Genomic DNA, 17,085 nt, shown 5'->3' on the forward strand with positions numbered 1-17,085 from the left:
GTTACAGCAAAACAGATATAAAATAGACAATAAATTATAGTTTATATTTACAAAAAAGCTGTAAGTGCAAACGGTTTTAGATCATAAATGTATTATTTAATCAGTTTAGTATGAAATTGGCTTCCTAGTACATGATTGTGAAAAAAACACTTTAAAAATATTCTACGGTTTCTTCTGAGTCTTCCTTTCTACAAGAGAAACTGGGATTCAGGTTCATAAGGGCAAGCCCACTGGACCCCCTCCTGGTGGTGGGGGTCACCTTCCTCGTTTCCTCTCCTTTGCTGGGTCTGACCCCGCCACCCGGCACGTGGTCAAAGGCAAGGGACCGTTTTCCTGAAATGCGTGAAATCCTAGAGCCGGCCTTCCTGGGGCTAATGTGCTTTTTCCAGAACCCGAGAGGGGCAGGGCCGGCCCCGGGGCACGGTCCGCGGCCAGCACCCGTGTACGGGGCCGCCGATGGGGGGGGACGGGCTGAGGTGTGGGAGTGACCGAAATCCGTGTCCCACACCTGTGGGCCTCCACCCTGCTAAGGGCAGCGACAGAAAAGGCACTTCCACGCGGCCTCGGGGGCGGCCCGGGCCGCACACCTGCATGAACTGCCCTTCTCGGGGTGCATCCCCCCCCCCCCCCCCCCCCCCCAGTTCCAGTTGTGACAAACTACGGACCGGGCTGGCGCCTCAGCCAAGATCACTCTTCCTCCTCTTAGGGTCATTTCCCCTGTTCACTCACACCACAAATAGCTTCATCTAAAGCTAAAGCTAGTTTGGGTGGGCTCTTGGGGGGGGGGGCCTCAAAGCGATGCTTCTGTCGTTACCAGACTCTGCGGCCGACGTCCAAACCCTGCTCCCCGCACACCAGTGACTACCCGCGCCCTTTACCGTGTAAGCAAATTCTTCGGAGGCCCTGGGAAGCCGCCTTGGGCAGTGGGGCACCAACCGGCCTGGGGCCGCTTCAAGGCCGCGCCTCCCCCATCCCATCCTCCTGGGTTTTTTTTTTGTTTTTGTTTTTTTTTTGTTTTGTTTTTTGTTTTTTTAAGGCAGATGTTATCTGGGAACCCAAGGCTGTATGTGTGTCCCCAGCAGCTGGTTTTGAGGAGTTAGTGGCATCCACAAGCTCTGACAACCATATTCCGGTATTTTTTCAAGATGACATTGGAGTTGTCATCAAAGTAAAGAACGGAGATGGCGTTCAGCTTAGTTGGCGCGCAGCACGGTTTGGGGACGTACTCAGGATTCATGAGGTGGACCTGTTGCCAAACAGAAGGGGAGAGGCACCGTTAAGGAGCCACACCTGGTCGTGGCTTCCTCCTCCCTCACGTGCAAGGGGCCCCTGGGTGCTCACCAGCGTCTGCACGATGGCGTGGTTCGTCGCGTTCATGTGCGCGTTGAGTGGGAAGGAACATTCTCCATCACAGTAGTTGGCGGCATAGCCCTTGGGTGCAATGATCCAGTCCTTAGTTGAAGGCAAAGAGACACAACCTACGATCAGCATGCGCCCCTTGCGTCATCCGTGCTCTCAGGAATCCTGGGAGCGGATACCCCTCGCCCGGGACAGTTGGACACACAAACCCTGGGAGGCCAAGTTCATGTTCAGGCGGCAAAAGCTAGGGCGTGAACCTCGCCTATCTGGCTCCAGAGCCTTCTCTCCCTCTGCAGGCCCACAAAGCCTTCAGTCGCTACCCACCTGCTAGGCCTGGGAGCACACAGGTGGGTGCTTAATGCACCTGGACCCACAGGAGCGGTCATCATGATGCCACCTGCTTATGGACGTTCTTTCCTATCACTCGTCACCTGTAACTCGCTTCTCAGAAACTAGTGGTAGTTCTCAGGTGTGGGGCTAATCGTCCGTGCTCTTCTAGATAATTCGGATGAGTCCATTGAGAGCCACTGGACCGTTAGAGGAGTTTCTCCAACCCTTTCTCAAAACACCAACAAGGTCCAAGTCCGTATGTGCCTCATGGACTTTGAAAGACCAGGGGCAGAGCACCGGGAGCTGTGGGATTGATTCTGACAGAACGTGGGAACCTGGCTCCCTGGGAAGGTTGCTGGGGGGGGGGGGGGGGGAGGGAGGGCGTTGGGGCACAAGGAGGCCGGCCCCTCATCCACCTTCAGCTGGAAGCCCAGCCTCCAGAAGAGCTCACAGGTACCGTCCCATGAGGAATCACCTGGGCCCTCAAGCTCAAGATCTTCGAGGACAGCCACTGCCATCAAGAGGGAAGGGCCTTGGTCTCCCTTGCTGTCCAGAGAACTCACCTGCCATCCCAGGTCTTGGAAGCTCACATACAGCTCATGCTTCCTGCAGGCCGTTTTCAACTCACTGCTGTTGTAATCTGTCAGAGGAGAGCAGAAGATGCGCCCATCAGCTCATCCACTCTTTCACTTCACCACTAATGCGGGGCGGGGGGCACCTGTGGGCCAGGCCCCATACAAGGCACATGATGGCGGGGAACGAGGCCCCCGCTAGATACACGTGTGGTCCCCAAACAGCTGTCGGGCTCCCAGTGGCCTCACTCAGGCCACCTTGTCCATGCAGGTGCAAGTGCTGGGCCGCCTGGCACCCAGTATGTGATCACGGACTTGATCATGACCTGAAGCCCTCCTCGGGCTCCTGACTTGGGAGACCTCATGTTCACCAGACAACTACCCTAGGTGGGATCTGCTGTGATTCCCACAGGAACAGCCTCGAGGCCACACCGGGGCTGTGGGAGAGCTGGGCCCTCACAGGAGAGCAGCATGAAGGGAGGGCAATGCAGCAGGGCCTAACCGAGAGGCCTGGGAGCCTGCCAGGGAGGGACACCCCGCGGTCGAGATCACGTCCCCAGTCTCACTTCTAGGGTTGAGCCCGCTGACCTGCACTGAAGCACGGGCTCCTGGGACAGTGGAGCCTGGTGGGACTACACGGGACGTGCACATCTGGCCTGCGTGGGGCAGCCGCCGTGAGCCTGGCCTCACCTAGAGGAGTGTGGGAGCACCCGGACCATTCAGGCCAGTGGGAGCAGCTCTCCTGGGAGGCGTCCTGTGCTGGGCGCCACGGGGAACAGGAGGCTGGCTCCCTCCAGGAACTCAGAGGCCTCAAGGAGTGGCGTGAGACCAGGAACTCACCCAAAACAATGTGGATGCTACGGGCAGGCATCTGGGGAGTCCCACGGGGAGTTCAGAGAAGGGTCACGGTTAAGGGTGGGAGCGAGGGGGAAAGTGAGTGGTTCTGGTGGAATGAGTTGTAAGGACATGGGGCGATGAGTCAGGCGAGATAAAGTTGGGGAAATGAGTGGCCTGGAATGGCAACCAGCATCATCTGGACTTTCTACCAGAGGCATTAAAGTAGGCCTGTGAAGGCGTTTGAGCCAGAGGGGCCTGCGACTGGCTTTAGGAACTACTGTCATAGTGAACCGTGAGGCCAAAGGATCCATCTTGTGCTGGTGTCCAGAGACATGAGAAGTAGCCTCCAGAGAAAGGTTCTGAACCAACTGAGCTAGCCAAGTGCCCGAAGACTCCAGAGAAAGCTTCTTGATCTACAACGGACTTCGATGGATGCAAGAGCAGGAGGTCCCTTGCACGCCACCTCTGCCCTTTTTAATCACACGAGCCAGTAAATCACCTAATTGTTGAAAGCCTACTTGACCTGGGTTCCCTGCTACCTGGATGCCTGGGCCCTGAAGTAAGATGGGGCGTGCAGATCTCACGAGTTTGGAAGGCAGAGAATCAAAGGGCATGGACACAGCTCAGTCAGCTCTCCCGGGAGGAGAGACCGGCCACCTTTTGAAGGTGATTTGGTCATTCTAACTTTATTCGTGCTCCCTTCCTGCCTTTTCAGCTTGCAGGGCAACCCAAGCTGTAATTTCAAGTACCCAGAAGTTGAATGCAAAGCCACCCCGGAGGGAGATTTTCACGATGAAGACTCTGTAAAAAATGAAAAAACAAAAAACAAGAAACCACCCACCAGCCCCCATCCACAAAGCAAGACAGGACCCTCCTGCCGAAAATAATCCCTCAAGAAAACAGCAGGCACACAAAGGAACTGTCCCAAAAGGAGAGTTAGGATAGAAGAGAAAATACAGGGACCGCAGGCAAGGGTCATCCCTGAGTGGGGTTACAAAACGGAAGGGATAAAATAAGAAACAGAAACCCTAAAGCAAGGACATTTTGGATAAACAATGGGCCAAAAGAACACGTGGATGTGAAAGACAACAAAATAGAACTTTATAAAATTCTGCTGGAGAGACAAATGAAATGGATGGGTTAGACAGCAGATTAGACACCAATGAAGAGAGGATTAAAGAAGTGAACAACGAATTTGAAGAAATGCCCCCCCAATACAGTTTGGAGGACCATGGCTTGAAAATAGAACTCTCTGTCTCTCTGTGAAGAGATAATGAAAGACAGAATGAAAAGTCCAATGCATTTCCAATAGGAGCTTCTGAAGATAATATTGGGGAGTTATATTTGAATACAGGAATGTGTGGGAATTTTCTAAAAGTAAAGGAAGGCCAGCGTCTTCATATTGAAAAGCCTCAGTGAGTCCTGAGCAGAGTAAATAAATTTCTACCTGGCCGCACATGGTGACACTGGAGTATATATTAAATGCAGAGGAATTCTTAAGAGAATTCTGGTAATTCTTCTTATCTTTACCAGAAGATAAAAAGAAAATGAGCCACAGAGGAACACCAAGCAGATGGGGAGCCAACTGCTTTGCAACAAAAATACACAACATAAGCTGTTTAATACCCTGAGAACGATGCCATCAACCCAGAATTCCATACCTGGCTATGGCAGATGTTTCCTGCGTGGGCTACCCGGGTTCCAGTAACACCTCTCCCCTCTCACCCAGACAGGTGGGAATCAAGGCCCCATCTCCCATGAGGTAGCTCCTGCCTTTGTTCCCTGGCGACTGAGTATCAGCGTTTGACGACAAGTCATGCAGATGCCCCCACCTTTGACAGCATGACTCCAAGGGGAAACCAAGAACGGGTGGCATGGCAGCGAGTGTCCAGGGTGATAGCATCCAGAGCACACTGTCCTTGTAACGGGGTCGGAGCTTGATCACTTAATTCCCTATGTGTGGTTCTCCAGCCTTCTTGTTGGCGGGATGAGTGCCTGCTACTCTTATTTTTCATTAGAGTCTGCTTCTTTTTCATGTAGTCAAGAAGGGCCTTGACCCGCTAAATGATTATTCAGTAGTTGGGAGACAGGGAGAGCAGGGCCCAAGCGAGGGGTCACTCTCTCATCGGGGTTGGTGGGCCTGGCTCTCTGTTAAGGTGTCTTCTAAGCAGAGACCCGCAGGAATGTTGGGAGCAAGGCGGGAGGCTGTCTGGGGCAAGGGGAGTCTGCACGGTGGGAACAGCAGATGTGAAGGCCCTGGGGCGGCCTGCTGTAGAACAGCCCAGTGAAGTCTGCTCTGTGTTCATGAAAGACCCCATCCCCTGTCCACCCACTGGGCGCACAGCCCCTGGACGCTTCCCATTGCAGTTAGGCGTGCCCATGTGCCTTGACCCTGCCCACTTAGGCGGGAGGCAGGGAGAAGGGAGGCGTGTGCTCCCAGGCCTGGCCCTTCTGAACTTGCCCATAGCCCTCTGCCCCTGCATGTCTTCTCCTGCCAGCTGCAAGTCTGAAGACTCCAAGGCCCCAGTTCCTTGCATTCTTGAAGTCATCCTGGGTTATATGATAAGTGATATGACTCCCCAACTTACAGTCTCAATCTAGAATTTTCCTGCCTGATCAGGCCAATTGGCTTGTGTCCCCACAAAGTAAACATTCCCCACAACTGCCTTCTCTGTGCTGGGACCACGATCTCCCCAACATCCAGCTTGGAATCATGAGCCATGGAAAAGGCAGAGAGTTCTGAGGTGCCTTTCCTTCCAGGCCAGTGGACATGGCGGGGAATATTATAACCCGGGAGATACAAAAGCCATGAAGTTGCCCGACGGTTCCAACTCACGGGTCAGCCAACAGGTTTAGGAGGGGGGCTGGCCGCCAGGAAGACCAGCCAAGGTGTCACGGCCAAGGATCTTGCTTCTACCTTCCACAGCTCTAGCCGTCTGTGAGCCTCCTGCGAGTCTGACTCTCTCAATGCGCAACAAACAGAACTTTCTCCGTAAGAACCGCTATTTCTTTTAGAGCTAGACACTGGCATTTTTGTTGTTAAAATCGGGGCCAGAGAGAGGAATGGAGGGATTCCACTCCGTTTCCCTCCCACGGACCCTCTCAGGCTGCACTTAGGATGCCTTGGGACTCCACGTTGCGTGCGGGCAGAGGGTGTATAAATATTTGGAAGGTCAGTGCTCCTCAAAATACCTGTGCCTGCCACCCCGGGGTCGGTGCCCTGGGTCGTACAGTGGAATTACACGGCCACGCCCCGTTCCGTTGGGTTTTAGGAGGGCTGGCGGGTTGCGGGAGAACGTCCTCCCGCCCTGGCCGCTCGCTATTTGTTGAGATGCAGGGTCTGGAGAGGGCCAGGGAGAGCTCCTGCAGCAACAGGAACGCGCCCGCTGCAGTGGGGAGAGGAAGGCAACCCAGCTTTGCCCAGACGGGGGGTGCCAGGCACGGGGCAGGCAAAGGAAAAGCAGCCGCGCGGCTGGGCACAGGCACAGGCAGGAGGCGGGCCACACGCCCTGAGGGCAGCCGTCCTCCGTGGGACCCACGGGCGGTCCCATGCCCACCTGGTGAGACGCATCAGGGAGCGCGAGCCCCGTCTCCGACCGCCAGGCCAGAGTCCTTGGAGCCGGGCCCCGCTGCCCAGCTGAGCGTGCAGACTCTCGAACCCGGGTCACAGGGGAGGGGTGCGCGACGCCATCGCCCGCTTCACCCCCAGAGCCCGTCTTCAGACCCCAGGGCTGCCCGGGCGTCCCCGGATGCAGATGTGGTGCAGGCTGGTCTGGGACCTGAGACACATTTTCGAGGAATCTGGCCTTTCCGAAGTTGAACAGCAGGAAGTGAAATCTGGCTTCTGCTCGTTCCATGGGATTCTTCGGCCTAACGCGGAGGGCAGGCCCGGGGCAGGCCAGCGGGGAGTCAGGCGCGGCCAGACCAGGCCCAGGGCGGCTGAGCCGAGGACGGGGCCGCCAGCGCCTGGCCACACGTGGGTTGGGGCAGAGAAACCCCGCTACCGGGTGACAAGACCGGAGGGACACAGGAGCCCCCGGACCCATCATAACCAGACAAGGGCAGCTCCACAGCTGCCTCCAGCAGGAGAGAAACGCTTTCCCTCACAGGGAGCTCGGGCGGCCCCACGCTGGTGGGGAGGGGAGAACCTCGAAAGCCCCCAAAGCAGCCCTGCCTGTTTGCCCCCTAAGGGAGGAGCGTCTGGCAAAATCCTCCGGCCTCTGTCCCCGCGGATGCTGCGGAGCGGAGCAGAGGGGCTCTGGGGGCGCCGATGCGGGCAAGGGCGCGCTCCCCGCGCAGGCCCCCCCACCTCGCCAGGCCTTCTGGGCCGTGGAGCGGCGGTGCAGACCCCCCCCCACCCCGCCACCTGGATGCCCCGGGCCGAGCGGGGCTGAGCGCCCTGGGCCGGGTCCTGGCGACCCTTTGTCCCTGGCCTCGGGGCCGTGGCCCCGACACTCAGGTTCATGGGTGACAGTCTCTGCCCCCCGCCACCTCAGCATCCGGGCTTCCCTGCGATGCTCCAGGGGCGTTTCCCCCAAGGGCGAGAACTAACGAGACTAACGGGGCCTGGCTGAGCCCTGGGCCGCCTCCCCCGTCCCCGGGACCCCGCAGGGGGGCACTTCTGGGGCTCAGCACGGTGAGGACAGGGTGCTCCTGACCCCGCTGGAAGCAGGTGGCGTGCCCAGCCCCGCTCACGGCACCCCTGTCCCCAGGCAGCGGCCACGGGCACCGCACACCGGTCCTGCCCAGGCACGAGGGACACATCCCGCCACCCCGGAGGGGACCCCACTCCTGCGGCCGTCCCCCGGAAGCTGCACGCACCGCAAAGCCCACCGGAGCCACACGAGGGGAGGCCTTGGGCCCGGCCACTGGCTTCCTCCTGCCGCCCTCTGGCCACATGGGATGGGACCCAGGCTTCCCGGGCACCAGGGGCCAGGAGAGTCTCGGGGGCACGAGTCCTGGATGAGCAGGGACAGCACCGCCATGACCCTGACCCGCAGGGCTGCGGGGCCGGCTGGCTCCAGGGGCACCACCTGGCCCCAGGGCACCACGGGAGGAGCAAGGCAGAGAAAGGACAAAGTCAAGGCAACCCACGAAACCGGGGTGGGGGGAAGCAGGCCGGGGCTCCTGTGCGGGCTGGACCCTGTAGGCCGGGCTCCTGCGCAGCAGGCCGCACACCTGCTAGCAGCTGGGGACACAGTGACACGCCCCACAGCCCCCAGTGTTTGAGCCCAGGCTACAGGGACTTCCCAGAGGAAACTCGTGTTTTAGAGGAAACAATTCGCGGCTCTCATTTCCCCTCCCTCCTAGAAGGATGGGGCCAAGAGAAGCCCCACCGTGGGAAGGGCCCCTCCGCCTGCACATCCCCCGCCCTTCCAGCCCACCTCATCCAGACGAGGCTCTGGCTCCCCCCGAGCTCACGGGGTGGCCGTGGCGCACACGCCGGAGGAAGCCCAGGTCCTCGAGCCCTGCTGCTGCGGACAACTGCAGGTGGGGGTCATCTCACAGAAAGCGGGGGCGGGGAGCCTGATTTTCAGAATCTAGATTTTGTTTACAACCAGGATGGTTAGACTGGGTTCGAGGCAACGGGGAGGTCTTGTCCTTTTTGTGGGGCCAGGATTTCAAGATCTCCTGCTCCATTATCTTGGGTGGACTTTGGTCTCTTCTCGGCCTTTATCTCGAATTACCAAAGAATGCAGAGATTAAGGGTCTTGAAAACAAAGGCTTCTCTCTCGAAGACTGAGCACTAAGACTCCCAGTACTTTAAGCACCTCTGCTCTCCCTGTTTCCTCCTAGACTGAGTCTCCCGGCCCCCAGCACCCTCTCAGGAGCTGGTAGTGGTTGAACTATTCAGGCCTCCTGCAGCTCCTGGTCATGCCTGTTACTGCCTTTCAGCATCACCTGCCATCAGGACATTCATAAGGGGTCAACCTAGGGATGGGGTAAAGAGGAACCTATCACTCCTTGACACCTTTTATCCCAAAGGAGCTTAATGGCAAATGAGAGTCAGGTATTATAAATAGGGAGTTCGCCATGATTCTGTTGAATCACTAACGTCCTGTCTGTCCGCCACAGCTGTGGAGAATTAAGATTTGCTTTCTTTTAGAAAGCCCCGAACAAGCCTCTACCTCTTGACCAAGACATCTGGAAGCCAAGCTGCAGGCCCTAAAATTTTAATTTAAGATCAAAATGACAAATTACAATTCCCAATTCCTTTGAAGAACCATAAAGAGCTAATTCAAAGCCCTGACCCACATCCATTCTTCTCCAGCTCTGGATGTCCATGGGGGTGGGGGTCGGGTGGGGGTCGGGGTGGGGGTCAGCTCACTCAGTGTTGGCATGCCAACCTATGCAAGCACATGACAACCTAGTGGGGACACTTGCCAGGAACTCATAGGCCAAATACACACTGACCGGTCAGGATGAGGCCCCCAGCTTACTGCCTGGAGTTCCCTAAAATCTACAGCAAGGATTTCATAGTCACAGCAAAGGACCCAAGCCACTATTTTGCAAGTGGTGAAGTCCCGGTTGCCTTTCCTATGCTGAGAGCATGCTGAATGGTCCTAATCGGGAAGTTCAAGAGATACAAGATCAGATCAGAACTGGAACTCTCAGTAAGGTCACTGGCATATCTATATGTACCAGAGCCATACTCCCCTCCCACACCCACCCAGGACCCTTAAAGACACGTGTGTGGCTGGGTTGGAAAGACGTGGAAGGAGGAAGGACTCCGAAATGCTAACACGTAGCATTGGAAGCAGCAAAGGACTCCTTCCAAAGGACAGACAGGGTCTTGAAGGCTCGCTGGTTCGCAGATGGTTGGCAGCGGTGCGTGGTGGCAACAAAAACATCAAGGATGAAAGAGGCCTGAAGATCACCGAATTTTACACGAATTGTTAAAAGTGGCAGAAAAGTTCCCAAACCCTCATCTGCCAAAACCAAGAGCAATTCCAGGTCACAGCGTTGGCAGCCAGGGGGTTGACATGGCATGGCTGAGACTCGGACTCACATCGTGTTAACAACTCCCTCCGCAGTAAGGTCCAGAAAGATCCTGGGAAATTAGCTCGACTGGTGTCTAGAGCTCCCACATGGAACCTTCCCTCAAGGCCATTTGTACACAGTCCTGGTAGTGAACTGGCCAGGTGGTATCACAGGCCCCCAGAAGATGAAGCAATGAACCGCAAGAAAAAGTTACCATAAAAGACGGTGAACGGAAGCCACTAGAAAGATGGGAGCTAACAAACCCGAGGGCAGGCTGGTGCAGGGCAGTAGGGTGGTGGAATTGGAGGCTGAGAAAGAACTGCCAGATTCACTGGAATCCCCAACGGGCTGCACAGCACGGCTTGGACCATGACTCGCAAAACATGTGCAAAAGTGATCAACAATACTGTCCAGATGAGATCCAAGCCGCTGGAGAAGTGCGACACAGCCAACACCCGTCATTCACTGGGAGCAGACAGCTGCAGAGAAGCAGGGGCAAGTGAAAACCATCCAGGGAGCCTTCGATCCAAACCCACACTTCGGTGCATGTGTTTGCAAGGTCCGCCTTGAAGGCCAATGCAGACGTTCGAGCAGATTCTGGTGGGCGGTGGGGAGGAGGCCGACGGGGCTCTTGGCCTTTCCCTCGCTGCGGACTTGCCCTGTCGGCCCAGGCATCTGCAGCTCGGTTCCAAAAATAGCCGCACATTTCCCTGCCATGTTTCACCCCGATGACAGGCAATTTGATGGATTATGTTCACTTCTCTGCCCAGATGCAGGATGGTCTCTGATGGGCTTCCGGTGGTGGTTGTCTCAGCGGAGAAATATTAATTCCCTGGGAGCACTCTGTGGAAGAAGGGGGGCAGCAGAGGCAAAGTAATCTCTTCCTTCAAACTTCCAGAAGATTTCCAAAGGGAAAGTCCTGCCTCGGGTCACACCAGAGAGGACAACTTTCTGTCTCAGCTGCGGCTCCCTGCTTCACGAAGGTGGGCAACATCTGGTCCCACGGCGGCTTGGCACAAACCAGACAACCCATTTCTCTGCGTAGCAGGCTGTCTTTCTGGAAATCCTTTCTCCAGGAGCAACCTCTCCTCTTGTACGTCTGCTCCCATTAATGGCAAGGATGAATAAGGAAGAAAATGCCAAATATCTAAAGTAGCACTTCCGTGGGCCCGACCTGAGCAATTTCTCGACCAGCTTCAGAGGGTCTTTGAAGACACTAAGAGGGAAGGAGGGTCCTTCCTAGTAACACTCTCTTCGGGGGTCTGGGCCTTTGAAGGAGTGAGGCCAGGGGTTCCCGTTATGAACTCTCTTGTCCTAGTACCGCGGGAAGGAGCAAAGCGTATGGGCGAGGACCAGGCTGGGAGGTGGGGGTGGGAGGACCAAGAAAGAGCAGATACGCTGGCTTCTTAATACACGTTCGATCAACTTTCATATTCCTATTTAATAAACTTGTCAAATGCTAATTTTTAAAAAAAAGCTGAAAGAGACATGGAAAAAGAATAGTTGGATGATCCTGGTAAAACCCAAATCAGAGACATGTTTTTCCAATTACAAAATCTGTTGTGTGTACTTGGGGGAGGGGGTGTTGAATAAATCAAGTGAAATTTCAATTTTAAAAAAGCAATCAACATTTCAAGAGCTGCCTTGGCGTCTGGGGCCCCAGCGCCAAAGCGACCGCACTTCATTAATGAATCGACGCCCGCCACGGGCAGCCTCCTTCATGGCGCCCTGAAGGGCAACAGGGACATGAAGGCCTCTCTTTAGCAGGCTTCCTCAGAGGCGAACGAGGGAAAGCAATCATTTCTTCTTCTTCTTTCTTCTGTTTTTAGTGGTAAACACGGGAACACCCACGCTGCACGAGGCTTCCAAGAAACACCAGGATGACAAAAGCAGCGAAATGTCACCTCACACTGGGTGGTGGATCCTCTAGCTCTACAGCTCAGTTACTCGTAAGAGGGATGGCTTAGTAGGTCGGAACCTAAAACGGAGATGCCTCTTCCCAAAGAGAAATGGAGCACTCTGGAAAGCTGCGTGAAGTCTTTCTGGCCGCTGACGAGGACACTCTTAAATAGTCACCTGGTAGAACTGGTGCATCTTCCAGAAGCATCTGACATCCTTTCTTGGGTCCTAACATACGCCCTGGGGACCTGCTTCCTACAACTGGATGCAACTACTCTGGGCATTATGAGGGACCAGATCAAATACTTATTTAACCCCAGCAAACCGACCGAGTGTGCCTCATCCCCACTTAAAAGACAAGTAACCCGGAAGCTGAAATAGGTTTGCCCAACGTCACAGAATAGTAACAAGGGAAGCAACATCTCTGACTGCAAATCCCACCGCAAATCTTCATCTTCATGCTTGAATCCTGGGCCAACTCAACAGTTCGAGACCCAGGACTTGTAAGCCTTGGCTTTAGAGCAAGATGCATCTCTTTGAATTTGGTGCCTACTAGTGATGTGAGCTGATATCAGGAAGCAACACCTGCTCCCCCCACTTCATGTTTTGATGAGTGGACTTCCATATCCCTTTCTAGTAAGACACAGCATGGGAGGGGGGGGACACCTCTGAAGGACTACTGAATTGACACTCAAGCAGTAGGAGTTCTTCCTCTCTCTAGCCCTCCGAACCTGCTTGTTTGGGGCAGGATGGGGCTGACCCCATTCCCTAGCTCAGAGGTGAGCACCTGGCCTCAGCCTGGTTTTCTACGGAAGCTACTACCACGAAAGAGATGTTCTCTTCTGAAGCTGAGGTTACCAAGCGGGATAAAATCCTGGGACTACCGGTTGCCTCCACCACACAGAGATGGTCTTTCTGAGAATGCCACCAATAAGGGAAAACAGAAGAAGAGAAGGCAAGGGAGGTCACACTGTGTGAGCCCATGAATCTAGCCAGGCCTAAGATAGAATCCGCAACTTCCAGTTCAAGGCACCAATGAAACCGGTCAGAGATGGTCGTCGGAGCTGAGTTTCCATCACTTTCAGCCAAGAGCATGGACAAGTACGAGTCCATCTCACACAAATACACCACGTTTGTTTGTATGCCACAGCCTCCCAGGAGTGAAACAGCTAGAAGAAAATCTAGGTGTCCTCAGGACCTTTGTGTGAATGAAAGAGGAGTTGGAGAAATCTCATCAGACGGAAGGATGCTCTTCTAGAAAACCAGATGCTCAGGTGTCTGGCCTGCAAACTCAGTCCCCGGAGAACAAACATCCCCTTCTGATGGCTCTAGGAACTCTTCTAGGTAATTGGTGGCTGTGATGAGGCACCTGTAGGTCTTTGTAGTTCTGGGCAGAAGCCAGGTAACAGCTGACACCATCAGCACATCCTTGTTCTCATCGAGACCTGAGTGCTAACCAGGCTTCCTTTCTGGAAAAAAAAAGGGGGGGGGCCTCCACCCAAACCTACCTGAGGCGCTGGAGACCCGTGACACATCCTGGGACTGGGTAGAGCGATTGCGGCTCTGCTGGCGGCGCCGACCGGGGGCCGACCTTGTGGTGCGCACGTGGACCTCACTCACTTTAAAGAAGGCCACCATGAAGGGCTGCTTGTCGTAAGGCCCATCTCTGCCCACCAGGCCTGCGGCTCGGGGGTTGATGGGGAGTCCTTGAATGCAAACCACAGAACCGGTCTTCAGTCCATGGAAACTTGTTCCTATAAGCTACATAGCTGAGCCTCCCTCACCGCCCAGGTGTCAGCCACAAAGAAGGAGCGTGAGGGAAGAGCACCAGGCCTTCTCAGAGCCCTGCTGCCTCCCTTTGGATGGGCAAAATCAAAACACTCCTTCCAAAGCTCCATGAAACCAAAGCAAGGACTGGTGTGAACTCCCAGGCCCTCCCATTCCTGAAAGGCTTCCTGATGCAACCGTTCTTTTCTGATCATGTGCCTCCCAAACAGGAAGGAGACTGACTTCACGGGCAGTGTGTGCCCCGTCTGAGGACCTGTGTGGGGAGTCTGAGCTGCTGAGCTTTGGTGCTGGGGGAGTAGGGGGCGCTGGAAGGGTTTCTGTGCAAACCTCCCCTCCCCGGCCCCCCACCCCAGCCAACAGTCAGAATGTAGCCTGGCCTCCCCTGCCTCTGCGAGCGGTCTTCCCATTGTTACTGGAACTCAGACCATCTACTTATCTCCAGTCCTTCCTGGAGACCTCCAGGAAAGATTTTGCTTTTCAGTAGCAGTTATGAAGGAACAGTCAGTGAGGTCACCCTAGAGCTGTGGTCTCCACCGGAAACCATGGCTCTATCCTAACTGTTGGAGAGGAAATGGAAGAAAACTGTTGGCCGATTTTGGCAAACTTACCATCCCGAGTCACCACGCTCAGCTGTAGCCCCATGTTGTGCTGTGGGGTCACGACCCACAGATTGCTAGTGGCTGTGATGTCAAATTCCAGCCAGCCTTCTTCTGAGGCCCACACCACGCGGGTGTCCAACAAAAATAGGTCAGAGTCTCTGAAAGAAAGAAAAGATGGTGTGGTGAGTCGCGTGCTGCCCTCTCGGCCCACCCTCTCTGTCCTGCCTTGGCGTTAGGATGAAAACACCAACGTTGGGTTATGTGCACACAGGAGGAGCCACGCACAGTGCCCTACTGCAGCTCTGGCTCACGTGACACACCGGACACATGCATGGCATGATCTGGAGAGGAATACATGCTAGGGAGCTTCACAGAAATGAGTTTTCTCCCCAAAATACGTAGATCTCTCAACTTCATCAAAGGTTTTGCTATGGCTGTTCACTCCAAGTCTTTCTTGGAAATAAGGAAGGGAGGGCAGGAGGAAGAAAGTAAGTCATATTGTTGCTTACTTTATGGTAAATGAACTCTAAAAAAAGAGCAAGGAGGGGCGTGAGGGAAAGGATTGGGAAAATATTAAAATCAGGAATCATATGAGCAAAAAAAAAAAAAAGGGGTGTGCTTTGTTCATTTTTCTCTTTTGTAAAATGAGGACCCGACAATCTTCATATGTTAGTTCCTGTGAAATAAGAAGAATTGAGAGGCCACATCAAATCTGTGAGTAATCATCAGTTCCTTGCTTTTAATTACGGCCTTTGAGCAGTCCATGCTGAGTGTGGGCTCCTTTCTTGTGTGGATGGTGTAGCTGTGGGTGGATGTTGAGTGATTTTAAAGTTCATCCCGGTGCAGCTGTGAGCCATGGCTGGACTTCTTGTAGGAAAACCTGGAATCCATTCTTTCCACTGGGCTCCAAAAGGAATAGTTTTACGTATGTATGTATTTCTTATAGTTTTCAACTAACCCTGGAGTTGTGGGAAGATGGATGAAGGTTTCTTCCCACTCGTGCAACACTTCGTGATAGAGCGGTGTTAGGGGATGGTCCCCTTCGTGTGTTTCAAGGACACTCTGAATCTGAGCTGACATCCCAGGGTCACGGGCATGAAATGGCCAGGCACTCCCAGGACAGGGAAGGGCACCATTTTGGCCATGGAAAGATTGAAATCCTCGGGTACCATCTTTTACAGGATAGAAAAATTACTAGCTCCCTGCATCATTAGGATGAGCACTGCAATGCAAACACTGTATGTTGAAATTGGTTACAAAGCGCTCTTGTGCACTTCACTCTCCTACCAACGATCCTGAGAGATGGTTGAGGATCACGGTCCCCACGGGACGACGGGGGAATCGGACTCGTCCTTGAGGTTATAGCCGTGCAACTAAGATCAAAAGCTGGTAAATGCAAGAGCTAGCTAGCGAAAAGCAGCAAGCACGTCCAGTTTTCCGTACTATGTCCCCTGCTGTTCGAGATTGTTAAGAAAGGCCAACCCATGGCAAGGGAGTACAATTTCTCTCTGCCCCATAAAATCTTCGTGAGGCCAGTGAGATGTTGGGAGTCAAAAGTCCTAGATTTTGGAGGGGAAACAATTTTTCCTGTTTACGTGGCTTAGAGTTAGAAGGAAACTCTACCGTCATCTTTTCCAAGCTTAAAACAGTAGGTACAGCTAAAAGGAGTTTACTCAGCTGCCGACCAGAGTCTGCGGGGGGCCACATGCGGGCCTGCCATCTTTAAAGCACTCCCTGACGTGCATGTGTCATACCTCCTGTTGACAAATTACCCCCCAGGCCCTAGGTAACTGTGAGCAGGGAGACAGGGGGTGTTCATAGAAAACAGCAAGAGCGGACTGCAAGTCCAAAGCTTTGAAGTGAAGATATAAAAAGACATAAATTCTCTTCTGGAAGGTTGGAGAAGACCCTCATCCAGGAAAAACACAGACATGACGAACAGCACTGTGGGAAAAGGAGCCCTGGTCCCCTGGCAGGGCAGGCACGTCCTTCTGGCACCCTCTAGAATGAGAGTCCAGGGCGCCAAGCTGCCCCTGAGTGAAGGGGGTCACTCGTCGCTGTTTACAGAGCTTAGGTGACGCACCTGTGCACCTGGCAGACAATTCTTAAAGACTTGGCACGAGGATGCAGAAAACTACAGTCTGAGATAGGAGGGCGGCGGAGCTGGTACAAAGAGCTAGAATGAACTTTTATTTGGAAAAAGTAGGGTCTATGAAGAAGGAAACGGGAGTCATTACAGGAGACAGTGTGGGGCGGGGTGGAAGTCCATCGTCCCACAAAGGAGAGAAAGCAGAGAGAAGGAGAAAAGGGCACGGATTGAAGGGGAAAAGACGAACCCCAAGTTAATCTTGGGATAAAGGCGGAAGGCTCTGAGGGGAGGAGGATTAGCAATCGGGAGGTGGAAGGGATGCAAGCCACAAGGCGAGTGGGGACCCGTAGATGCGAGCGGCCTGGCTTACTCTCCTGCCTGCTCCTGAGTCACGCTGGGTCCCTGGGCACCTGTGCTGCTTCTCCACCTCCGACCCTGGCCGGGCAATGGTGAGCATGTTGGTCCTCACTGCTCAGGGGCCAGGGGGAAACACACAGGCAATCAGATAGCTGAGCCCGGAAAGACGAAAAAACTGGCTCACCAGCAGTGAGGCAGCCTCAAATTTTGATGCTCATGACATCATCTAGGAGGCTCGGGTCCATGGACGGAAGGAGAGGCAGGGCATGCACTT

At 54.4% G+C, this 17,085-nt stretch overlaps 1 protein-coding gene across 1 annotated transcript in view; it reads right to left on the reverse strand.

Annotated features, from left to right (window-relative positions):
- Window positions 1–74: 74 nt before the first annotated feature.
- Window positions 75–17,085, reverse strand: part of BMP6 (bone morphogenetic protein 6) — a 147,850-nt gene continuing 130,839 nt past the window's right edge. Inside the window, exons 3-7 of the mRNA XM_041770447.1 lie at window positions 14,375–14,523; window positions 13,487–13,684; window positions 2,253–2,329; window positions 1,342–1,452; window positions 75–1,246 (exon numbers count right to left, since the gene is read on the reverse strand). Of these exons, the coding sequence (XP_041626381.1) occupies window positions 1,097–1,246; window positions 1,342–1,452; window positions 2,253–2,329; window positions 13,487–13,684; window positions 14,375–14,523 (685 nt within the window). The 3' untranslated portion in view covers window positions 75–1,096. The remainder of the gene's footprint in view (window positions 1,247–1,341; window positions 1,453–2,252; window positions 2,330–13,486; window positions 13,685–14,374; window positions 14,524–17,085) is intronic.

The sequence above is a fragment of the Vulpes lagopus genome, chromosome 10 (genome assembly GCF_018345385.1).
Source record: "Vulpes lagopus strain Blue_001 chromosome 10, ASM1834538v1, whole genome shotgun sequence".
Lineage (NCBI taxonomy): Eukaryota > Metazoa > Chordata > Mammalia > Carnivora > Canidae > Vulpes > Vulpes lagopus.